Below are 26,603 nucleotides of genomic sequence, written 5' to 3'. Positions count from 1 at the left end.
CTAACCGTTTTTCTTCTCTCCATTTAACTAACACTCTCTATAACGCCATAAAATGCACAGTCCCAGAGTACATACAGCATATTGAGTTTACTCTGTATTTGCATTTCTTTAGAATTTTCTTTATACACCTTCCTGCCTTTAATATATATGAAAATATAGATATAATAACGCCAAAGCGAACAATAAAAAAACAATGCCATCGCGTGTATATAATATACAATAGCTTGTATTCATTACATATATATACATATATCTATTATACTATTCAGTAATGTAATAATCATGCATATGGATTAGATTCAATATGGAGACAAATTAAAGTGTTATTTACGTTTATTATACATCATATTTATTCGTTTGCATAGACCTATGGTGAGTTGACTTCTATTAATTATTTAATTTTTGCTGCATTCTCCATTTGTTTTTTATATTAGAACATAAATAATGTTAGTTTTAATATATTTTTCTACGTTTTTTTCTACGGTTTAATTAAGACTTATTGTGTCTTTCACTTTTTCACACCAGTTTATACAAAACAAAGCAAACCAAATTCCTTAATTTCCAAATTCAAATTCCCGGTTCCCAAAACACTATGCACAGAGCAGTGGTATCAAAATGCTATTATTTTTATTAATAATATAAAATACATAGCAGGTTTAGCTCAGTGATTAAAAAGACGAAACTCAATGCAGTGGCTATTTTGTGCTTAATTAAAAAACATTATCCTAAACCGGTCTGCTTGATACCTCTAAGTTCAAATAATACAGTATATTTTTATAATGTAATGTTCTAGTCGTTTCAAACAGTGACTTGATTTTTTGAGATAACTTTCTCAACGAGCGATAACTAGATATTAAATATGTCTAAGATATGAATTATTAAGATTATTTTTTGATGGCAGGCGTGTTATCTATATAATATATATACCAAATCTAGTAACATGCCTTTTACAATTTAATTGGACCATAGACAAAAATTTCAGTTTATTCTTTTTTTTTATATGCGGCCAATATTTTTTTAAAGTACTCGGATGTTATACCATCTAATACTTTAGTTTTACTATGTTTTTTATATGTATAGTGATATATGCTATACAATACGTTAAGCTTATAATCTTATTCCTAAAATTATTATATATTATTTCCTATGATTTAAAATGAAATTGTTTTTATAATTACCTTAAATCTATTGCGACCCTGCCTGTTTTTGTTCTGTTTCACGAAGAATTTATATGTATTCAGTATTAATCAAATTACTACGGATTTTTCGAATATAATTATTTTTGTTTAAGAATCATGTGGGCACTGTTAGGTGTGGTGGCGTTAGCCACAACAGCGTCAGCATGTCGGCCAAGTATAACAACCGTGAGTGGCAGCCATGCCCCGATAACCGTATGTTCTGGTGACATGATCTTTGCGGATGACTTCAATGAGTTCGACTTAGAGAAATGGCAACATGAGAACACGCTATCCGGCGGTGGTGTAAGTTATTTTTTTTTTACAAAGGACCGAAATATTATTAAGCCCTCTATATAGATGAGAAACTCATTAAAATCGGAACAGATGAGAAAAAGTAAGAGAAAAAGACTTATTGTAGCGACATCTACGGCTGCAATTAATTTATCATATCCTGAAACCCGCTAACGAAGTTATTTCGATCGCTAAGGATATATAGAATTTCTCCATTCTCGTCACGATCTCAGCAAGTCAGGCAGGTTCTGGGAGGGTCTCTTTACGTCGGAGAAAGCACATCATCCTTCCTCTAACAGACTATCGTCAAGAAAAGACGAAATGCTCGTTGCTTATACACAGTTCTTTATATGTTATAATAAAACAACAGACAAAATCCGCCTGCTGCACCGAAACATTTAATTTGTTTTCAAATCCATAAACCTATAAAAAAACAATTTTTGTAAATAAATTTCTAGAGGACTAATTTCCCTTAATAAGAGCGATATCACCGTTCTCTCATTGAAGCGAAATCAACCAACACGTGAACAAAAGTAAAATAATTATATCTATATTCAATAGTGTTCTTTAAACTCAAAATAAGTTTATTCATATAGGTAACCAAGTACACTTATTAACGTCAACAGAAAATATGTTAAATTGATTCTAAATGTACATTTACTACCAGTTCGCAATTCAATCGCGTAGAGCGGGTATGAAGAACTGACATAAAACTCTTTAATCGCCAAGTTTTGAGTCATACATATTGTCTGTAAAGCCATAAATTTGAAGTAGAACTTAAATAATCGTCAAATTTATTAAGAGTTTTGATTTGATTCAGTGATAATTATCTAATTTAGCTTGGAAGTTTGTTGTAAAATTTAATACAATTCCCGTATAAGGAGTGGTTTATCCTCTGGACTCTAGTTGGTCGTACGCTTGGATTAGTTGTTTCGAGTACTACACTGGTAAAAGTCACCATTTGTTTTAAAATCGTTTTGTACATAAAAGTCTTTGAGAATATATTAACCAGGTAGTGTCATAATATCTAATTTTAAATCTCGAACTAAAAATGTAAACTGATTTTTTTTAGAACTGGGAATTCCAATATTACAATAACAACCGAACAAATTCATACGTGCGAAATGGTGTACTATACATTAAGCCCACGCTGATGTCAGACCAATATGGAGAGGGTTTCCTCACCAACGGTGTGCTCAACGTCGAAGGAGGAGCACCTGCTGATAGGTAATTTTCTAATCTTCTTCTTTTAAGGTAAGGTGAAATCACTGAATCCACTGAGAATCCAGCCAAGATTCCACCAAAAATTGTATCCCAAATCTAGAAGTTTATTGTAAAAAAATCTGTGCTGGTAGTACCTGTTAAATAAAGTCTGCGGGTTTTTAGTTCTCAGTATGGTGCCACCATAACCATAAACCCTTTACTAACTTTTACAGAAGCAACTTAAAATCGAATATAACTAAAACATGTTCCTCATATATTTTCTTTTATTAGCATTATTTATTTTATTTATCTGTTAACACGTCAGCATGCTTCAAGCGTAAAGAAAAAATATATTCTTGTACGTGAAACTTGCATAAATGATAATAATGAATTCATTGTATTTAAAAAACAGTCGTCAACAAACATCTGTATCTTTAATGTATCAATAATTTATGAAATCTGATCCATATCGACCCTGAATCTATTAAAACTTATTTTATCGCCCAGATTTATAAAATTAAATAACATTTATCATGATAACCTAATCTTACAGAACATATCAGTTTGAACATATTGATTTAATTATTTATACGCAGTCTTAACAATGATTAGATTATTAGATATGAGCAACACAAATACAAGTCTAAACCCTGAAAAATAATGCATGAGACATAATATGCTTAGTATTGCTTAGACATGTTATGTTATTGTTAAATATAATTTATGTTTTATTAAAATTTAATTATTTTTATTATCACTATGTAGGTTAAGAAAATTGTAAATTCTGTATTGTTGTGGTTACTAATAAACAACAAATTTATGTTTAGCTAATATTAATTCACACGAAAAGTGAATCGTTACCTATATTACAAATATGACATTGTCAAGATTTTTTTCTTTTAGCAAAAAACAAGCACAAACGGTCAAAACCAAATAAATAAACATTTATTCATAGTCAAATGGGCAATATTAACGTAGTAGCTCTGCGCGACTATCTACCCTAAGGCTGTGAGTTCGAACCCCGGTATTGATGTACCTATTAGCATGCGCAGTTAAGTTATGCTTATACGGTGAAGGACAACATCGTGAAGACGTGTATCACAGAAGGCCTTACTTGCTTAAGAAATCTGGGGAATCTTTTTGATAGATTTTATTCCTATCAAATCGTTAAATCGTATCCAATCAAATAGAGTAATTTATTTTCTAAAACCTTAAATAAATTAGGCATATATAATACAATTAAATACGTAGATACGTACGAAGCAATATTCATATCAGCAAAAACTAGGTTGATTCTGAAACGGATTTAACGGGAACTATGACTCCCGCAGGTAAAAAACAATATTTTTATAAACGACTCGCGCTATGTCTCGTTTCTGAATGTTACCCTAAGTATGCCTTAACCTGTGTCGTTCGACTCGTTTATTTACAGTTAGGTATATAACCTTTTTTAAAGAAGGAAAATCTTTTGAGGAATTCAGCTCCGTTTTCCTTAAAAGGAGACCGCTTAGATTTTATCTAACGGTTTAGAGAAATGGTAACTTAACAATCGTTACCATAATACTATATAAAGATAAGTAGAAAGCTGAGAATTATTACTAAAATAAAGATACAGGTTTACATGGTACAGATGTTTGTACACACTAGAAATGAATGACTGTGATAATGTTAGGGAAGAGATAGTTGGGAGGCGAAGAGTGCTGGTGTATAAGTGCACTGGGAAACATTAAAAATGGTTAAATTATTCTTGGACTAGTTATTGTTCATAGTTTAGTGCACAAAGCCACTTGGTAATTATTATTATCTTTTTTAGGTGTACCAACCCACAATGGTACGGTTGTGAGCGCACAGGATCACCGCAAAATATCTTAAACCCTATTAAAAGTGCCAGGCTGCGTACAGTCAACTCCTTCAGCTTCCGTTATGGGCGTGTCGAAGTGAGGGCTAAAATGCCAGCTGGTGACTGGTTATGGCCAGGTATAAAGTACATCTGATTACATATTAATATTAAAATAGAACAGTGTAAAGTTAAGCGAACGATTATTACTAGATCTCCAATTCCACATCGGTATATATTTATTAATATATGTCCAATTAATCCCAGAGCTGCGAATCGACGTGGATGTAGACGTCATGCTGACTTTCTAATTGCGAATGTTGTTATATTTTTTTAAATATTAATGAAAAAATTGCTTGGAGCCGACGTTGGCCGATAATAGTGTGATTATTAGATTCAACTTTATGCTGTCATAGAAATTTGGCAAATACGATAATTACATTTCATACTTCTAAGCCAAAACCATCTTATTAACTAGAAGACAGCAGATCTTTTAGGTAATATATGATCTTTGGATGTTTAAAGGCACTTTTCATATTATAAAGCCTTTTTACAGCTATTTGGATGATGCCAGCCTTTAACTCCTACGGTACCTGGCCAGCCTCTGGAGAGATCGACATTGTAGAGTCTCGCGGCAACAGGAACATGATGTCGAACGGCCACCACATTGGTACCCAAGAAGCTGCATCAACTTTACACTATGGACCATTCCCGGCACTCAACGGCTGGGAAAGAGCCAACTGGATTAGGCGAAACCAGCAGGGTTACGACAGAAACTTCCACAGATACCAACTGGAGTGGACACCTGGTAAGACTTCGGCCAGGACGGGCTACCATATTACCATTACCACCACAGGCGTAATACACCTTAATATTGTGTATTCCACACTAAAGAGCAGTGTTGGCCTAGTGGCCTCGTCGTCGTAGGTTCCATCCCCGGCTGTGCACCAATGGATTTTCTTTCTATGTGCGCACATAACAATAGCCCCGACGGTGAAGGAAAACATCGAGAGGAAACCGGCTTGCCTTAGACCCAAAAAGTCGACGGCGTGTGTCAGGCGCAGAAGGCTGATCACCTACTTGCCTATTCGATTAAAAAATGATCATGAAACAGATACAGAAATCTGAGGCCCACACCTAAAAAGGTTGTAATGCCACTGATTTATTTTATTTATTTATACATTACTAATGTATTAAATTCGTCGGAATAGGCGTACTTTTTTCAGCAGACGCCAGATAAATTCAATTTTTATACAACAGGGGCAAACGGGCAGGTCTTATCCATTGTTAGATGATACCGCCGCCTATGGGTACTCATACTGCCAGAGGGCTCGCAAGTGTGTTGCCTTTTAGGAATTGATACGCTCTTTTCTTGAAGGACCCTAAACCGAATTAGTTTGGAAATATTTCAATGGCTGATTTAAAATCAGAATCAGTTGAAGACGTGTGCTGTACCTAAAAGGCCTCGTTTTCGCCTTGTTTAGTGTTATTAGGTATATAAGTCGCAATATCAAGCGTATCTAATAATTTAAAAAGATTATCGATCTCTCTTAATCCGCCTATAAGCTTCATTGAGATAATATAACCGTTCATAAATTACGTCGTAGAGGAGCTGCTGAAAGTCAAGTCAAATAAAACAAAAGGAAATTTCAGACTACCTCCGATTCATGATTGATGACCAGGAATACGGATACATCGCACCACCAGCTAACGGTGGTTTTTGGCAGTTTGGAGGCTTCGGTTCTAATCCGAACTTCCGTAACCTAGACAACCCATGGCAGTCTGGCAGTAAAATGGCACCATTTGATCAGAAGGTACATAAATAAAATTTATTTTCAGTGGTATTAATATTTATTAAAATTAAATTTATTGACAGCGGCGGCCTTAGGTGGTAGCGAACAGGGCAATCCAAGCAAATTAAAAAATATATAGATGTTTAAACTTTAGAATTTGATCCTTAATTCCATACGGTAAATTACAATGATGTTAGTTAACTAATTCATTCTCTCAAAAGATAATTGAAAAATTAATCGTGTAGTACTTGAATTTCGCGCCTCGAAACACTGTAAGATCGTTATTAGTTATACGTGTATAAATATTACGTATGTATAAGTATTGAGTGAGCTGGAAACTGAAAAAGTTAAAAAAAATGTGATATAAATATTTGAATAAATAATAAATATTACTCGATAATTCTTGATTGTACTCGCTATTTAATACAAATTCAGCTGAAATTTAATAACATTTTATTGATTTCTTAGCCGTCTAAAAAACCACAGCTGAGAGTTTGACTAATTATATAATCACAGAATAAGAACAGTTAGGTATATTATTGCCAGGGAGCCAAGGATATGATAATAGTGCCAATATACGTGGTGAAAAAAGTGGTGTCCAAAAACGTATTCTTGAAATTAATCCACTTGCTTTTTTTACCTTGTGGGAGTCATAGCTGAAATCTCATCCTAGGAGATGCAGCATCGACTTGTGTCCAAGCAATAATTTTTTTTTGGTTTGCTACAAAAGTTGTAAACTATGTTTGCCGGCTAAGGTCAGAGGTGGGCTATTTTAAATGCTCATGTACAATCGTTATCGCTAAAACCACTCTCTGAAACTAGATGGGAGTGCAGGTTAACATCGGTACACCGATGCAGCCGTTAAATACCTAGTGAAATATGTGATGCTTTAAAGTATTTAGCAGAAAATACAATAGATTATCCGTTGGTCAGTGAATGCTATTCTATAGAAAAAGAAATAACTCCCTACGAATTCGTAGACACACTTGTCATATGGTAAAAGACAATTTTTATTAACAAAAGGCATTTTGATTATGAAGGGGAAGATGAAGCTCATGAATTGAATGCGGGAGGAATTTTCAAAATATTTATGTCATTGTCGACAATGTGAGCGCAAGCTGCCATCCTAGGTTTGAGGCTCTTAAACATCATGAAAGCATATTTGGTTTCATGTATAATATAAAAAATAAAGGAAATTAGTGATAATGAACTTTTGAAGCAATGCAGCGACTTGCAAATATCAAGATATTATGCCATAAGTATGTCCAAGAACAGTAGGAGAATCATGCCATATTTATGGACTTGAAATGTCCGAAGACCTGAATACGTTCCGTGTGTGAATGAAGGAAACGACGACATTATTTCGATGCTAAAATACATAGTAGAACAAGAATTCACCGAAGATAACCTTACTATCGTAATAGTCATGAGAATTATTGCTACCACACCTGTTACAGAGTTGCGTCTGCTGAAAGCAGTATTTCGAGGCTTAAAATTATGAAAACATATCTGAGTAATTCGATGACGCACGATCGGCTTTCAGCTCTTGCTATTATTTCAATCGAGAATGATGTAGCCCATTCATTAGATTATTGTGCTTTAATTAAAGATTTTAGCCTTAGGAAAAGCCGCAATCACCAATTTTAAAATGTCATCATCAAATCATTCTGTAAACCTCTCAATGTAAAATATTTTAAAACTCAAATTTCATTTATTTGTATAACTTAAGCATTTCTCCTCAAACATGACAAATACCTAAACCAAACAAGCAAACCTACTTTCGCATCACATACTTACCACGAAGGACAAAGGGCCTGGTAAAGACCTGCCGCCTGGAGCCTCGTAATGGGTAAGGCCACCTCTGTTTATGTACCAATCAATGTACCCAATAGCGTACAATGGTCTTTAACATAGTATCTTATAGTTAATTAGAACAAAGAACGATCTATTTAATTATTACTTAAATCTGCTTTTGTCAACATTTACAATTTTAAACCACCTTGCTTCCAGTTTTACCTCATTATGAACTTGGCTGTCGGTGGAACTAACGGATATTTCCCTGACGGCGTATCAAACCCAGACCCTAAACCATGGTGGAACGGTTCACCAACTGTAAGTAGTTCTTTTTTTTTAATAAGTCCGTAAAACCGTATCCATAAAAAACTAAATCAGATGGATTGCAATCTTTTTACTGTTTCATATTTTTCCGTCAATTGTGTTAACGCTGTGACGATTACAGGCAAATGAATACTTTTGTTAAAACGGTTTAACAAAAGTATTCATTTGCCAATGAAATTGTGCAGACAGATTTATGCTTTATAAATTACACAAAAACAACAGTACGTGAATCTGTACTTTACTTAATTTAATTAGTTACCATGAATGTAGAAATGGTTGGAGTTATAACCTGTCTCCGTCCGTCCGTCCGTGAACCGTCTGTAGTCATAATATTTTTATGCATATACTTTTTTCCTGTTCGGCCTAAACAGTACGAAGACTATTGGTTTATAAAAAAAATATTAAAAATACGCGCATATAGGCTGCTAAATCGACAAAGTTTATGCAATAATACGCAAAGGATCGAATAATTTATAGGGTGAATGGATATGTAAGTCGATGAGTTTTTGATAATTCTAAATAAATGTTCTATTGCAGGCACCTAGAGAATTTTGGAACGCACGCAACGCGTGGTTAAGAACGTGGAACGGTGAGGATGCCGCCTTACAGGTTGACTATGTCCGCGTTTGGGCTTTGTAATATTATTTAAAATATATGTGATAAAGTATACAGTATTTCCTTTCCTGAAACACTTTAACATAAATGAGAGTGAAATGTGGGCATTCGAAATCTAAAACTCAAAGAGTTCATTCGGAAATTGGTTGTCAACTGGCAACACATAAAATACAGGTTACAATTAAAGTCGTCTATGGAAAATAGTCAGCCAATAGGTACATAAATAAGACCATAATTTGTAGTAATTACTTAATACATTTTTTAATGTTTATTGAACGTAACGTTAGGTAAAAGGTAAAATTATTAAAAACACATTTATATAGATAATTATAATATATTTATTTATAATCTTGCTATCAGTCCATGTGGTAAAATCGGGGGCTCATATATTGTGTAGGCTTATTGTTCGAAAGCGGCGTCGATGTTGCCATTATGTACGGCGGAATCGCACGACGCTTGTCTGTGAACGGACTGATACGGGAATAGTACCGCCGCTCTATTATCTGTGAGCACCATAAATACTTTTTAGTATTAAGAAAAGTCAGGGATTTGACACAAAACCCTTCACGAATTGCGGACCTACCAGCAAAGGAGTTTGTATGAGAATTATTATAGGTCACGCTTTGTCACGTGACCTATAATCCATTTCCATAAAAAATCGTTTGTCGTTAGTGGGTCACGCCTGTCGCAAAGGGATTTTGTCTCATGTTTAGATAACTCGAATTTATATAAATGTATGGATATGCTAAATATTTGGTAAACTTCACATATTTGGGCAATACATACAGGATCTCAGGATCAGGTATGTATCTGCAATTTCTTGGTAAACACGTCATCTTTATTCTAAAGTATTAGAAAAATTGGAAATTGCCAGTCAAGAGAGGGCATCCCTTCTTTTATCATTAAATAAAGTCTTGTTTTATCCAAAATACTCAAAACCTTACCTTATCAAAAAATCTTGTTAGTTTAACCGAATTGCTTGTGCCCGGAGCGAGACTCCTACAAAATTAAATTTTCAATTTAATATTATTTTATTGAAAATTACATTTTTTAATTATGAATGTGCAATGTCTTTTCCCAAAATGTATTAACACAATCTACATTTATTGCTAAATATATTTTTGTTAAATTATAGTTGTTAAAAAAATACTGAAACATCCTGGTTGGATATGTTTGGTCAAACAAAAAACACAAAATATCCACCCAGCCACTTATCACTGATGTTCCAGAAACTTTAAAATCAGATTCCCTAAGTCACGCAGTAAGATATTCACTATGACATAATAAACTTTCTATTAATATACCTTGGTTGAAAACAATTAACAAATATTTCATCAGCTCCACACTGCTCTGCTATACTACTTGCCAGTCGCCTATATTGATTATTTCTCTGTTTTTCCTCAGCCAAATCAAACTTTGTCCCAATTACTAGTATAGGAATCTGCAATATGTTGTAATCTCTTATGTCAGTTATATATATTCACAAAAATTTAGTGACTTCTTTTATGCACTGGAAACGAAAGCCAAGACCTCACACTCGGAGCATACCAATTCTTAAAAGGCAACGCACTTGCGAGCCCTCTGGCATTGAGTGTCCATGGACGGCGGAATCACTCAACATCCGGTGAGCCTCCTGCCCGTTTGCCCCGTTTAAAAAAAAACATGCTCTACATGTCTAACCAACAATGCCACTGGGAACAATAAAAATTAAAGCAATTGACAAATGTAATTAATATAAGAAAATAGCTTGTATATTTGGTCAGATAATAGTTCATTTAATTTTAAACATGAGCCTCCTGGGTTTGAGATGTGAATATCTTCCAATTTGAAGCATTTAACTGATAGCCGATTATTATCATTTGTTAGAAACAATATGACAAAAAAATGTACAATCCTAACTAGCTAATAAACGCCACTCAACAATATCTGTGTCCATAAGAAGTCCATTAAGCAGATTTATTATAGATATATAAATAAACAAATTTTAGAGCTTCATAGCTCAGGTGCAGTGCAAGGTTTATACATTTATATACTGTCAAGGTCATGTTCACAATAATTATATTTACCAGCAATACAATTATTATTTAGGGTAAGAAAGTATACATAATATAGCTGTAGTATGTTATTATAATGTGACCAGACGTCCCGTTTTGAACGGGAAAGTCCCTTTTTACAATTACGAGTCCCGGTGTCCACGACATGATCTTTGGGACGCAAAATTGTCCCGTTTTCAGAAACCGCGCGAAAATTTGAGTAGCAGTTCAATGTTAGCTTACATGCAAAATATCCGTTTATCAAGCAAATAAATACTTCATCAGATATTAGATATGAAACGTGTGGAATTAAGCGTTTCCCATGATAGTGGCGTTAATATTGAACAGCATTTAAAGTCTAACAAACATAAAAATGCCGACGGTGCCTCGCCACTTCCAGTTCTTCAATGTTAAGTTTTTGAATATTGAAAAATGTCACTATTTTTTTTTTAAATCCCACGTTGAATTATGGTTTTCTTTTTTACACACTCAGTCAGCAAGTTTTCATCAAGCTGTCTTGTAACTTTTCAAGTTCAGATCAGACTGTATCGGAAATTAAAAGACAATTTAACTCAGAAACAGATCAATCAGTTTCTCCCATTTACGGTCAGTCAATGTTAAAATTGAAAGATAATGGTACTGATATTGATAAAGAATTTGTGAAAAGGACGGCTAAAGACTTTTATGAAACAAGACGTGAATATCTGGAGCAGTGGACTTGCTTTCTTGCAAAATAAATGGAGATATTTTATTGAGGAGATTTATAAACGGTCCCTGCATGGGTCTGCTACCAAATTAGAGGAGCTTCAATTTGAATATATAAGATATCCACCATACTCCCCGGACCTAATTCTTGCAAGGTAAAAAATTTAACTCTGATGGGGCAGTCAAAACCGCCTTCAAAGATTGTATTGAATCCCGTCAGAATGTTTTTTTAGTAAAGGAGCAATGAACAACCTTTAAGATGGCAAAAGTGCATGAATAGCAATGGTACAAACATTGATAGTTTATATATAGTGTATTTAACTAAAATCTACTTTTTGTTCTACCCTTATACGTTTCAATGTTGAGTTTCATTTTACTTGAAATTGTCACCAGCTACAATCGAAACAAACTTGTTCATCTGATAAATATAAAAATAACTAAACACTTTGAGTTTGAATTGCAAAATATAGGCAATATTTAGCAATTAGTATCTTTTAAGCCAACTGACTTATTTGACCTAAATAAACCATTGACCCGTTTTGAATCAAATAATAAATGGTCACATTAAGTATGTAGCTATTGGCTGTAAAGAAAACTAATCATGGTTATTGTACTTCAGAAAGTATAGTGTTTGTATTTTTTTATGTAGGAAAACACTATTCTAATGTCAAAACAATAATCTAATGATATTCCAAAAACATACTTGATGGGATTACCACACTTTTGTTAAACATGTATTTGTTTAACAACAATTGCAAAAGTTCTGAGAAATATTAAACAACAAATAGTACCTGTGTTGATCCTAAAAACTGCTCAGGATCCACATCCACATGTTGGAAGGTTGGATTTGTTGAACCTTGATTTAATATTTCTGCAAGCCATTTTTGTAAATTTATTTGACTTTTTCTATTAGTTAAGTCGTGCACAAGAATAATACCTGAAATTATAATTTATTTTTAAAAATACAATTTATTTGGAAATAACAAGTTTGATGACAGGTGAAATGTTTTACAAAAGTATGTTAATAATGTCTACCACTTTGTGAGAATATGGACACTATACTAGCAAACCAAAAAAAGGAAACGCACCATGTGTCGGTTGATAAAATACATTTCTTGTAATACGGTGGTTATTAGATCCGCCAACGTCCCAGAGTTCCACGAAAAACGTATTTTGTGCTTGAGTTCCTTCTTTGTATCTGTGAAGTTTTACTTCCACTGAGCAACCAACAGTCCAGCCCGGTGACAACAGTGGTTTGTTATGAGCTATCAAATACGTTAACGACGTTTTTCCCACACCTAAAACATAATTTAGATAAACAAAATATTCACATTGTAAACATGGACATTTTACATTTTTTTTAACTTTCCCGCGTTTAGTTTTTGAAAGTTGGCTAACCTTAAAACAAAGTGTCATGGTGGCCACAAACATGTAAGCAATCGGTGGCTGTGTATTTTATTTATAAATAAACAATTCTTTTTAAATTTCTTTGATGTGAAAAGTGAAAAATTAAAACTCATGAACAGTGATTTACCGGAATCGCCGAGGACGACTACCTTAACTTTCTCAATAGCAGCCATTCACAGGTTTTTATTAGAAAAGTTTATTTTGTTTGTCTTCCGTCTAGAATTATTTGACAATTGGAATTTGGAACCTCATGATCGAATGACATAAGCAATATCATTCTGACAGTGACTTTCGTACATATTACAGATAACAAACTTTTAAGCGACTAATGCTCAGCCCAAACTCTCTGAATTTTTATTTTTTAACCTGAACCAAGAACGCATAAGAAAATATTTAATTTATATTAATTTTTCTCTAATATTTTCGGGGTATTATTAAAATTAGCCTCAATTTGACTATATCACTGAAATGATTAAGCCGTTAGAGGTTTTCATATGGATGAAATGCTTTTCAGATTATCGAACCAAACATACCCTGTTATCATTACTAAACTTATTTATTATTATGAAAAATAATATACAAATGAGCGCTTTTTGAACGTAAAAGATTGTAAGTAATTATAATTTTATTATATTCATCCTAGATCTATTAAAATGTTTTAAGTTACTTTCTTTCTCTAATAATAGGTCTTTACATATGAAATCACTTTAATCACGGTGTTCTCCTTTTTGGTAAGGAATTCCAAATTCAAATTTGTACAGCTATTTACTCATGTATTTGTGCTTCGATGACCGTCATTCATTTGTTTTTTCTTCTGTTTTTTCTGCTTGCGTCACTCATTTTACAAAATGGAAAACTTAAAGTATCGCATTATTTACGAGTACGAGTTCCGCCGTGGCACTAGTGCTGCGGAAACGACTCGAAGGGTGAATGATGTGTATAGCGGTCATGTTGCAAAAGAAAACACAGTTAGTTTTTTGTTCCAACGTTTTCGTTCTGGAAATTTCGACCTGCAGAACAAGCCGCGTGGACGGCCTGAGACCCAAGTATTGAAGGCTATTCTGGAAGCGGATCCATCGCAAACCACGTCCGACTTAGCTGCAGGCTGCGGTGTTAGTGATAAAACTGTTTTAATTCACTTGAAGCAAATTGGGAAGATTAAAAAGCTTGAAGGGTGGGTACCTCACGAATTTACTGAAGCAAACCGGCAAACGCGCGTCGACTGCTGCGTTACATTACTGAACCGGCACAATAATGATGGTATTTTAAACCGAATCATTACCTGTGATGAAAAATGGATTCTTTACGATAGTCGGAAGCACTCAGCGCAATGGTTGGATCCTGCCCAGCCAGCCAAATCCTGCCCCAAGCGAAAATTAACCCCAAAAAAGTTACTTGTAAGCGTTTGGTGGACTAGTGCCGGTATTGTTCATTGCAGTTTCCTCAAATCTGGCGAGACTATTACGGCTTATGTCTATTGTCAGCAATTGCAAACCATGATAGAAAAGCTAGCGGCTAAACAACCTAGGCTGGTCAATCGCTCCACGCCACTGCTACTTCACGCAACGCTAGACCCTGCACAACAGATGGCTACCAAATTAGAAGAGCTTCAATTGGAATGTCTATGACATCCTCCGTACTCCCCGGATCTTGCTCCAACAGATTACCATTTTTTTTTCGAAATTTGGACAACTTCTTGCAAGGGAAAAAAATTAACTCTGATGGGGCAGTCCAAATCGCCTTCACAGATTTTATTGATTCCCGTCCGACTGGTTTTTTTAGTAAAGGGATCAATGAACTACCTATGAGATGGCAAAAGTGCATAGAAAACAATGGTTCATACTTTGATTAATTAAATATATTATATTTAAAAATATTCGACTTTTTGTTCCTCCCGTACAAAACGCCAATTTCATATGTAAGGACATAATACTTTGCTCTGAACAATAGTTTTAAATTTTTTTTGATTTGGTACTGAAATATGTTTAAACATTCTGTGGGTTAAATCAAATTATGTACACTGCGAATGCAATCGCATTGTATTGTCAATGTCATTTGCTTATTGCCCGTAATAAACTGAAACGCAGGTTGCGTCGAGTCAGAAAAACAAAATCAATATTTGAAAATAACTCAAGTATCCGTCGCCATTGTCTATTTAACATAACATTAACATTATAAACTCACTGTGGTCATAGTAAACCTAAATCTAAAATGCAGTTTTATGGCCACCTAAAAAGGAAATAGAAATCTTCTGTAACAATGGAAGTGTTCATAAAATTTATTGTTCTTTTTGTTTCTGTGCGGTCGGTTTATCTATATTGTGGCCCATACAATGGCCAAATTTGTAAACATTATTCTACGGGATACGTCTGGTACAACCAAACGGGGGGTCTTGAAAACGAAAAAATTACTACTGGCCTTTGGAAGGAAATGATTTCAACTTTAAAAGAACCATGTAGAAGTAAAGCCGAAAAATTACTGTGTGCTTATGCTTTTCCTAAATGTATAAATAAGGATGACGTGGGAAACATGGCTTTACCTCTTTGCTATGAAGACTGTATGGCTGTGAAAATGCAGTTCTGTTATAATGGCTGGATTGTGATTGAAGAACAGAAGCGTCGAGGTGTTTTCTTTGAATCGAGGGGGCATTTTAGATTTCCTGAATGTGAAAAGCTTCCAAGATTTTCAGGAAAAGGTTCACATGTTACTTGTCATAACACAGGAATAACAGAAATGGACTACAGTCAAGTGACTACAAACTGTTATCATGGAAATGGCAGATTCTATCAAGGAACTATGAATGTGACTGAAACTGGACTTTCTTGTCAAGCTTGGGAATCTCAGTATCCACATCAACATACTAGACCACCTCTTATTTTCCCAGAAGTCCAGAATGCTACAAACTATTGTAGAAATGCAGGAGGTGAAGAACGTAAACCATGGTGTTATACCATGGACCCTACAGTAAGATGGGAGTACTGTGATGTACCACTTTGTGCCAATTCAAGTGAGGTTACAATGGACAATATTAATGGACCAATTATTATGGAGAATTATTTTACCCCAACTTTTGTATTATTTTTATCTATTGGTGGTCTTGGTTGTGTTTTAGGAATAGCTTGCATTGCACTTTTATGCCACTATTTTTTGAAAAATCATTACTCTAAATGTAACATCTCAAGAAGAAATGTTCAAAATATGGATATAGATTTAGATAAACTACCTAGTAATATGGCATACCATACAACAGGGGCACAACTTAATCCAAAATTGGAAAAACTGGAATTTCCTAGAAATAATATAATTTATATTAGGGACCTGGGCCAAGGTGCATTTGGTAGAGTCTTTCAAGCAAAAGCACCTGGCTTAGTTCCTGAGGAAGAATTCACTTTAGTTGCTGTAAAAATGTTAAAGGATGAAGCATCTCATGACTTACAATTAGACTTTGAAAGAGAAGCTTGTTTACTTGCAGAGTTTGATCACCCCAACATTGTTAAATTGTTAGGAGTATGCGCTGTTGGAAGACCAATGTGCTTACTGTTTGAGTTTATGGGTAAAGGTGACTTAAATGAATACCTTAGAGCTTGCAGTACTGCCCCTAATTATCCTCCAGGAGTGGAAAACAGAGAAGATTTGCGCCTTTTAATGGCTCCACTTAATGACTTAGATCTTTTACATGTGTCTAGGCAGATTGCATCTGGTATGGTGTATTTATCAGATAGAAAATTTGTTCATCGGGATCTAGCCACCAGAAATTGTCTTATTAATGATGATATGGTAGTTAAAATAGCTGATTTTGGTTTATCTCATAAGATTTATCTACAAGACTACTACAAAGGAGACGAACATGATGCCATCCCAGTACGATGGATGCCTTTAGAAAGTATTTTATATAATAAATATACACTTGAATCAGATGTATGGGCTTATGGTGTATGTTTGTGGGAAATATTCTCATTTGCTTTGCAGCCATACTTTGGCATGACTCATGAGGAAGTAGTTAGGTTTTTGAAGGATGGTAATGTGCTTGCCTGTCCTGATAACACACCTAGGTGTGTATATGACTTAATGAAGCAGTGCTGGAACCACAATCCTAGTGATCGCCCAAACTTTAGAGTTATTTACCAAACATTGGACAATATTCAAATGATATTAGAAAGAACTCAATCTGATTAATCTAATGAAGCTACCCGGGGTTGAATTTAGATTATAAATAATTGAAACCTTGAATTGCATTAGAAATGTGTGGTATTCAATGTGTGCTGTAAGAAGCTTCTTACAAAACTTTCGTCTTACAAGTGTAGGTGTTAAAAAAAATCTTACATTTTTGCACAATTTTGTTGCTCAATTCACCACAAGATTATGAATCATCATTTATTCAGGGAATAAGACTGACTTAGTTATTTCACCCGCCTTTATCATTTTATTGTGTTAGTTATTTACTATGTTTTAAATATTTTATCTGATTTCTTATCTATTTATGATAACTGCAAATGCTTGATTGTTTTCAATAAAAATAAGTAGAGAGCAAAAGTATATAAAATCTATATATTTTTATATAAGTAGAGCATTTAAATGAAAAATTCAAATTACAGTAGTTTTAACACAATTCACACTGGGTCCTCAGTATTATCCTTTGTACAGCTTTAGGTGTAGATGTTACATTTCAATTGTTTATATTCCTTAATTTATTGTTATATTAAAAGTAAAATCCTAATCCCAAGTATGTCAACTTTTCCTAAAGTCCTAAAGTAATTAATGACTTTGTAATTTTAGCAATTTTCAACTAATTCATAAGGATGAATTGTTGACTTATTGGTACTCTTGCCCTATTGACATTAAATCATTTATTGTACTATGTTTAATATAAAATGTAAATTTTGACTGAAACAACTGATTCTTTGAGAAATTTTGTATCCTTACTTAAAATTTTACTCTGTCAGTATGGATTTTTGTATGTTCACTGCCAATAAATAATTATAAGACTAAGTTATTATTTTGGTACTTAATTTTTACTTTAGTGCTAATTATTATTCACAACGACTTTTGAAGCCATTTTACTAAAACTAAATTAAACAGTTAATTGTATTTGTTATGAAAACATTTTAAAAATAATTTTAAGCAACTTTTAATATATTATTGTACACTTTAATTTATTTTTCTTACGTAATGTATGTTAATTATTGTCGTTAAGATTAAATGTGACAATTTTGTATATAGTATTTTATTTATTCGTATCGAGCGTTATGAAATTGAAGAACAATGCCGCTTTACACCGATAGATTATTTACTAAACGTTATTCTTAGTTACAACTCAAAAGTTAGTTTTCTAAATCTTATTATGGTTAAATTAGGGCTGTTGAATCTTCTGCAGTTGATAATATAAGCTGAGTTTTCTAATTGAAACGTGAGCAATTTATACATCGTTATTTCGTTCGCGTTCAATTTCGCGTTGTGGGGCGGTGCCTTGCACTGCCTTAACGAAAGAGAGCGTTTAAGGTCACGTTTTGCTGGCTCTTATAAGATTTCATCGAATTTAGATTTACAAAACTGTTCTGTTCAACCCATGACCATATTTGCTTACAGCAATTACAAGGAGCGTAAAAACTAAATGGACGTTGGGACTTGGGACGTTGGTTATATAATTAAAAAAATAATTTTCTCTTAAATGAGAATTACATTAATATAAACGTAACAGTTTTCTTTATCCCTTAAATGTACTGAAGTGTACCTTAATACTTCACGGTCGGTCACATACGGTCATAAAAATAATTTGTCATAATTTTACAGTAAATTTCGAAGGAGAGGCCACTATTAAACAAATTATTCTTGTACTAAGTGAAACATCCCAAATCGATGTAGTTTGCAGGTAATTAATCATGACTGAGGAACGTTTGGTGACCGAAGTACCGAGTAGTTTGAAGCAATTGGCTCGGCTGGTGGTGAGAGGCTTTTACACGATAGAAGATGCGCTAATAGTGGATATGTTGGTTAGAAATCCATGTAAGTATTTTAATAATACTGTTGTTGAAGGTTCGGTTCTCCGCAAAAATGTTTTAGGTTGTCATCTAATACTATTATCTATGTTATATCTAACAACCTACAAGTCTCTGGCTGTCGATTATAAATACTAATCATTATTTGAATGGGAAATTATGAATTTTTCAATTAATTTAACAAATATGAATTCGATTAACGCCAGAAAATGTAGAATGTCTGCTGCGATTCAATTTCCATATTGAATGATCTAAAATGGCAGAAAAATATTAATCTCCATTGAAACCAATGCGCCAATTGTTTTTTTTTTAAATTTGATTGAAAAGCAATTAAGTTCTTACGAAAATCTCGATCAGGAATACCGTTTACATTTTTATTTGCAGGTATGAAGGAAGATGATATTTGTGAGCTTTTAAAATTCGAACGCAAAATGTTGAGAGCGCGGATAGCAACACTCAAAAATGATAAATTCATTCAAGTGAGATTAAAAATGGAAACAGGTCAGTGTATAAATGCTACTGGGTCAAATTAAATTATCTGCCTACAGGATAACCTCTGTTATTTAATCTTATTAAAATCACTTCGTAATTAAAACTGAGAATTCAAATTCGAACGACGTATTATTTTATTTTCTACGGCTTACTGTATACCGTTGATTATAGTTTCGATAACTGCAAAGCAACTATTTCGAGATGAAGGTTTAGAAAGCTGGTGAGAGTAAACAGTGTTGGCCTAGTGGCTTCAGCGTACCACTGTTATCCATCGTAGGTTCGGTACCCCGGCTGTACTCCAATGGACTTTCTGTCTATGCGCGTATTTAACATTCGCTCGGCTTGCCTTGGATCCACAAAGTCGTCGGGGGTGTGTGAAGCAGAAGGCTTATCAGTTACATGCCTAGTGATTGATTGAAATGATACAGAAATGAGGCCCAGACCTAAAAGGTTGTAACGCCACTGGTTATTATTTAATAGATACACCGAATATAAATGAAATATATATATATATACTTAACACCCCCCCCCCCCTATGAAACGCGCCGTAACGTTTCTGTTTCTGTTAAATAATATTAACAATAACGCGTAATTCAATCCCCGCTCCGCATCGTAACGTTTTACAAAAGGAATCCACCCCCCCTCCCAAAATGCGTTACGTAAAACTTGAACGCTCCCTTAGGTACATTTATTTTAAATATATACTAAAAAGTACGCGAGTCCTCGACTTCCATATTATCTCCGATATTTTTTTTTGAAGGTGATAAGCAAATCGAATGTATTTTTAATATCACATTAAAACGCACTCACACACTTGCACACATTCCCGCACCTCATTAAAAAAATGTTTAAATAATTCTTTTTATGTATAGTGTTTTGGCTGTATTGTATATATTGTCTTTAAAAATAAGCTGTGGATTGTCGAAAACTATTAAATACATGAAAAAATATTTACAGGTCCAGACGGTAAAGCTCAAAAGGTGAACTACTATTTCATAAACTATAAAACGTTTGTTAATGTGGTGAAGTACAAACTAGATTTGATGCGGAAACGGATGGAGACAGAGGAGAGAGACGCTACAAGTCGGGCCAGCTTCAAGTGTCCCTCTTGCGGTAAAACATTCACCGATTTAGAGGTAATTATTCACTGCCAACTATAATCCATCAATAGAAATGTTTCAAGCAGAAAATATTTAGTTGAATTTGTAAAGCGAACTAATTTAAAACAACAACTTGTGTATGTTTTATGACTTACTAATGAATAAACAACACGATTCAATACAAAATTTGACGTTGACTTGAGTTAAGTTCGGTGGCGGTTGTTGTAGATGTTGAGATATATGTTAAATGAAACGCTCTGTTTGTTGGGTTACAACTTTAATCGTTTAATATATGAGTTTATAACTAACATAAAATTAGGGGTATTAGGGTTGCGACGCCAACAAAAACTAGCTTGGCTTATCTAAGGGTTCATAATCTAAGTGACACTTATATACAAGTGGAGATACCGGCAAACTTCTTGAGCATTAAACAAGGGAGTGGGGGAAAGTTTGCGCATCGTACACAGCGCGTGACACAAACGTCAACTGATTAAACAATCAGGCGATCGACACGTCACTCTCCCGCCGTCGCGTTTGTTTATGTATTGTCTGATTGAACGATATTTTTCAAAATGTGTGGATTTAAAAATTATTATTATTTATTTATTACCACTTCGTTGCATTACATTATAAAAATTGGGGGACAACTGGTGGTCTTATCGCTTTCGAGCGATCTCTTCCAGGCAACTACTGTGAGAAAAAAAACAATGTATTAAATTACATAAGGTAGGCAAGAAGTGCAAAAATACATATTACATATAGTTATAAAGAAGAAACTAGACAAGAAAGAACAAAAAAAAAGTCACGTGTGTAATGATTTAAAAAACTTTCACGCGATTTAACCAGTTCTTCTCGTACGTCGCCCTTTATTTTTTTTTACTCACTTAAGTGTCTTCTACTTCTTGTACCACTTTATTGCTAAAGGTTGGCTGTTACCAACTTGAATTGCCGGGTATCTTGCGCTAGTCTAAAAAATTCCTCCGTGGTCCACTCCCATACGTTCCGTAACCACTTCTTCCTTCAACCAGCCCGTCTCTCGTCTTGAATTTTACCCATACCTATTCGCTTCGAGGCGTCTTTTTGTGTCTTTTTTAATAGTCCATGCCTCACAGCCGTATAATGCTACTGGCCATATGTTACAGTCGAACCCTCAGTTTGATATTCATGTGGCGCGAACAAAGTACTTTTTTTCAGTTTATTAAAAAAATCCCGGGCCATTTCGATTCGAAATTTAATTTCTTGATCGGAATCCCATGTTTCATTTACCCATGACCCTAAGAACTTGTATGCCTATCTGCTAAGACCATGAAAGGCCTAATAGCATTACGGGCAATAACCATTACCTTTGTTTATAAGTGTTTGCAGGTCTTCTGATGAAGCAATCAAAACTTTTGACTGAGAGAGTTCCTCTACAGCCCGCGCTATTGTGACCTTAATGAATACTACATTAAAAATGTATTCATTAAGCAGTGGTGACAGGATACATCCCTGACGAAGTCCCCGACTAATATCATTATTTTTGTTTCTTCGTAATTTTCTCTCGGTTCCTTTTTGATTTCCATACAAGTTTGTTATTAACCTAATCTCTTTAACATCCAGTCTTATGCCGTTTGGACGGCTCATGAGTATCTACTTTACCTTATCAAAGGCTTTCTCGTAGTCTAAGAAGCAAAAAATGACGTGAGTTTGCATGTTTCTACACTTTTTTGTACAAAGACAAAACACACAATTTCGGGTAGAAAGAGCCTCACCCAGATCCCAACTGATTATCTCCCATCTGTTCTGTGACTTTAACTCTATTTATATTTATTAATTACGAATTTAGTATAACTGTCCCTGCAGGCCATCAGTTTGTGTTACAATTTTACAGGCTGACCAACTGTATGACATGATGACACAAGAATTTAGGTGTACGTTCTGTAACCAAGTAGTGGAGGAAGACCAGTCAGCTCTCCCGAAGAAGGATTCTCGCTTATTACTAGCAAAATTCAACGAACAACTGGAAACGCTATACATATTGTTGAGAGAAGTTGAGGGAATAAAGTTGGCGCCAGAAATTCTGGAACCGGAACCCGTGGATATTAACACTATACGAGGGTATGTTTTTTTTTTTTTAAGTAGCTGTAATTCATAAAAGCTTTAGTCTGAAGCGTGGAACTTAAAAGCTTTAATAACGTTAAGTGATATTTTGGGTATTGCTCTCCCCGTTAAAAATACGTTAAAAGTTCTGAAAAATTCGCTTTAACTAAATAATTTTTGCAATAAGTTATCAATATATATTGTCATAATTAAATATTTGTATTTTTTAAGTAGTTATATACTTAGTATTAATACTTATTAAATACATTAAGTGTCAGATACAGAAACGCGACTTAGGGCGAATTGCGACATAATGTCAAAATCCGATACAATTTTTAAATACGGAAATCCGAGAGTTCAGCTCTACTCTTGTTTCTCAATCTAACCCTTAAAGCATGGCCTTATGTTATTTTTTTAATTTAGGTTTGGTTTCTATAGAAGTAAGATTTTTAAATGAATAGATACATTAAGAAAAACACTCTTTGAACGGATTGAACCTATGTATTATTATTAAAAACTTATAATTATTTACATAATTCTAAATTTTAAACGGTGCGTGGTCACCGTGACCACGCACGCTGAAAAGCACGCGAAACGTCGGATTTTCTTTTAAATTTAGAATTATGTAAATAATTATAAGTTTTTAATAATAATACATAGCTTCAATCCGTTCAAAAAGTGTTTTTCTTAATGTGTAACAGCTATGTCAACAAAAGACAATACTATGAATAGATACATGTTACATGTATTAAATAAGTACGACGTTATAATTTTTTTTTCACATATTTTTAAATTGTTTTGCAGGCTCACCAACAAACAATCAGCCTTACGGCCATCTGGTCAAGAATGGTCTGGTGAGGCCACTCGAAGCCAGGGCCTCGCTGTTGAGGAGACTCGAGTGGACATCACCATCGGGGATACTGATAACGCAATGGATGCGTCAGCGTTGAGGAAAGAGAGACCTGTATGGATGGTAGAGAGTACTATTGCTGCCAATGATCAGGTAATGTAGAGACCGTCTTTTTAACCAACCGATCTAAAAGAGGAATTTGTTTATAATATTGTAGTATGATTTATTTAGGCCTTCAAGTACGAGTACTTAATTTGGATTTAAATTTCTTAAAAACTTGAAGTCATATGAAGTCAAACTTCATCAAAATCAGCCCTTTTTTAACTCCATTATAATTTCCTTTTCAGTAGAGAGTATTTTTGTATAGGTTATAAGACATCAATTATTGGTTCCCATGAATTGAATCCAGAAATTAAACTATGACTTCAAAAAAATCCAGATTTTTGTAATCTGTGTTCGGGTTCCAGATCTCAAAAAACCACATAGGATGTTAATTTCAATTTAAAATTTAGAAATAACGATAATAAGCCCAACATAGTTTTAAGTTCTTATCACCAGCAAAACCAGATTTTCAGTTGAACCACAACTCCCTGGACAACTAAATTATTTCAAAAAATCAAATTACAACATCAGATTATCAAATTTCCAAGCCAGCCAACTGGCATTCTAAAAGTTCGCATTTTGTATTTGTGGTGGTTATATTTATAAAAAAATTCCAGAGTGACAGCGTCCACTCAACAGATATGGCACTAGAAAAGGCTGCAAGTGCTGCCAGCTCTAAAAGTACGGGCAAAGAAAAGACAGACGATATTATGTCTGTCCTTCTCGCGCATGAAAAACAAAATCCAGGTAATATTTTGACACTTATTTTTTCAAAATTGTGCGGCCTACGTGTGCCTAAATACAGGAAATATATAAACACCTTATGTTTTATCAGGTAATCATTTCTATGTACCAAATATTATAGTGTCTACAATTTCGTTAAATGTTCTAATCCATTTATATTATTGTCACTTGATACAAAAATTGCTTTCGAGTTTAAAAATGGACCACGGTAAGAAAAATTAACATTTATGTACAACAATGTCATATTATTAAAGATGCACTTAAAAAAGATTAACCAACATCAATATTTATTATAAGTGATTTTTTTATATTTCGTGCAAAAACAATATTTCAGGAAATACCGCGGCAAGTTCTCTCAAACCGGAACAAGAGAGTTCTGATTCTAGTGACAACGAATCTAAAGACCCCTACAAGCTTAAAGATGAAATAGCTGCAGTTGGTATGTATCTAAAACACAGAGTTTTGCAAAGTAAACATCAACGTAATCAATTGGCATTAGATGTCTGATCGAGTTTCTGAAATGTTGATTGGACTTGATGTTAATCCAATAGGAGGCCTAAATAATTCAATTTACACTTAACATTTTACGGCATGCTGATTAATACTTGAAGAAGATCAGGAGCCGTATTAGCTGTATTTGGTAAATCATAAAATTTACGAACCAAAATAGTGGTGGAGACTTTACCTCCAGTTTTCTTGTTCTACGCCTTTGATTTGAATGGGAATGTAAATTTAAAATATGTTTTATATGTCGGCTTTTCAGAAAAAAAACAAAATGGGACAGAATTTTTGCCCTTTAACAAATAACGAAAATCTATGATGGTTTATGAAACACACACATCGGGGGCATATCTGTGGTGTCATAATGTAGAAAAATCTTTGAATTAGTGGTTTTACATGTTGAAAATTTGCTTAAAATTTTAATCTAATTATAGGATCTGTCAGACCGTTTTTTCTGTATGAAGTTTGGCATTTGACAGCTTTGAAACTTGAGATACGAATTAGAATATAGAATCACTATGGAGTCGACAATCATTACCCCAATATTTTTTACTTTGACATTAATTCTTAATAATTTACTTATTGTCAGAACTATTTGTATATTAAATGTCTAAAGTTCGTATATAACGGTTGCTTCTGTTACACACAACTAAATAAAATGGTTAAAAACATATCGCACCCTTGTCACGTGACTGAAAGAAGAAAGCCTAAAAAGGCTGTAAATTTCTCCTTCATAAATAGTCATGTCTCTTTTCCTTGAAGCGTAAACTCAATTTGTCAGTAAGAGACGAGAGTTGTTTTGTAAAGAGCGCCATTTGTTAACACCTTACAATCTATTATATATTTTTATTTGTATTTTCAGCCGAAATGGAAAGCGAAGATTCAGAATCTGATGACAATGTACCAACAGTTTTGGTGAACGGCAAGCCTGTAGCATTGACAAGTATTGACGATGACGTCATCGCGACCATGACACCGTCAGAAAAGGAAACATATATTCAAGTTTATCAAGAATTTTACAGTCATATGTACGATTAGATATTAAGCAATAAATGTTTCTATATTATTATTTTTTTATTAATAATACCACAATGCTGACCACTCCTATTCTGATATCCTATTTCCCTGGTCTGGAGCAGTGTTAGGGTCATTTAGCTTAACCGTGCGAGTCTCAACCCTATCTTTCTACGTGCGCAGTTAAACTATTCGCCTATACATTATAAAAGGTTAAATCTGACGCCAGTACTTGGATTGTAGCGCCACTGGATGTGTATTCACGCGCGTTTTAGGGTTGATATAATATTTATCTCTCATACTATCTATGGGTAGAACATTCATTTTCTTCTTAATCTTCATATTATTGTATAAATTTCGTGCTTGTGTCAGTGTTGATACAAACAAAAGAAAATTATTTTGTATAAAGCTATGGATGTTCTTAGCTAGTATAAAAGTAGCTAATATAAAAATATCACTGAGATATCAGTAATTGTATAAAATCGCCAATAAATAACGATACTTGATCAAACATACATATATACTTAAAAGGTGAAAAAAATATA

General features: G+C 33.9%; 4 protein-coding genes across 7 annotated transcripts; 3 read left to right on the top strand and 1 right to left on the bottom strand.

Annotated features, from left to right (window-relative positions):
• Positions 1-1,291: 1,291 nt before the first annotated feature.
• Positions 1,292-9,087, top strand: LOC123707124 (beta-1,3-glucan-binding protein-like). The gene is made up of 7 exons (XM_045656933.1): positions 1,292-1,481; positions 2,542-2,696; positions 4,486-4,649; positions 5,066-5,317; positions 6,163-6,323; positions 8,313-8,414; positions 8,958-9,087. Exons 1-7 carry the CDS (start codon positions 1,296-1,298, stop codon positions 9,057-9,059), a joined length of 1,122 nt encoding a protein of 373 aa, XP_045512889.1. The 5' UTR covers positions 1,292-1,295; the 3' UTR covers positions 9,060-9,087.
• Positions 9,088-9,355: 268 nt separating this feature from the next.
• LOC123706805 (rab-like protein 3) lies at positions 9,356-13,426 on the bottom strand. The gene is made up of 6 exons (XM_045656260.1): positions 13,308-13,426; positions 12,862-13,071; positions 12,565-12,710; positions 10,340-10,476; positions 9,980-10,034; positions 9,356-9,538 (listed from the first exon to the last, which is right to left on the bottom strand). Exons 1-6 carry the CDS (start codon positions 13,351-13,353, stop codon positions 9,392-9,394), a joined length of 741 nt encoding a protein of 246 aa, XP_045512216.1. The 5' UTR covers positions 13,354-13,426; the 3' UTR covers positions 9,356-9,391.
• On the top strand, positions 13,182-26,113 carry LOC123706804 (general transcription factor IIE subunit 1). Of its 4 annotated transcripts, none has more exons than XM_045656259.1 (10): positions 13,182-13,359; positions 13,695-13,789; positions 19,050-19,183; positions 19,561-19,677; positions 20,626-20,804; positions 22,639-22,865; positions 23,652-23,850; positions 24,417-24,546; positions 24,878-24,982; positions 25,907-26,113. In XM_045656259.1, the coding sequence occupies exons 3-10, from the start codon at positions 19,060-19,062 to the stop codon at positions 26,080-26,082; spliced, it is 1,257 nt and encodes a 418-aa protein (XP_045512215.1). In that variant the 5' UTR covers positions 13,182-13,359; positions 13,695-13,789; positions 19,050-19,059; the 3' UTR covers positions 26,083-26,113. The 4 variants fall into 4 exon arrangements, with proteins under 4 accessions (XP_045512215.1, XP_045512214.1, XP_045512213.1 ...); XM_045656258.1 differs by having other exon boundaries at positions 19,043-19,183; XM_045656257.1 differs by lacking the exon at positions 13,695-13,789.
• On the top strand, positions 15,185-18,372 carry LOC123706803 (tyrosine-protein kinase transmembrane receptor Ror2). The gene has a single exon (XM_045656255.1). It carries the CDS (start codon positions 15,440-15,442, stop codon positions 17,354-17,356), a length of 1,917 nt encoding a protein of 638 aa, XP_045512211.1. The 5' UTR covers positions 15,185-15,439; the 3' UTR covers positions 17,357-18,372.
• Positions 26,114-26,603: the final 490 nt, after the last annotated feature.

Source organism: Pieris brassicae, chromosome 3 (genome assembly GCF_905147105.1).
Source record: "Pieris brassicae chromosome 3, ilPieBrab1.1, whole genome shotgun sequence".
NCBI classification, from domain to species: domain Eukaryota; kingdom Metazoa; phylum Arthropoda; class Insecta; order Lepidoptera; family Pieridae; genus Pieris; species Pieris brassicae.
The sequence above is the reverse complement of the archived record's forward strand: the minus strand, read 5'-3'. Positions and strand labels throughout refer to the sequence as shown.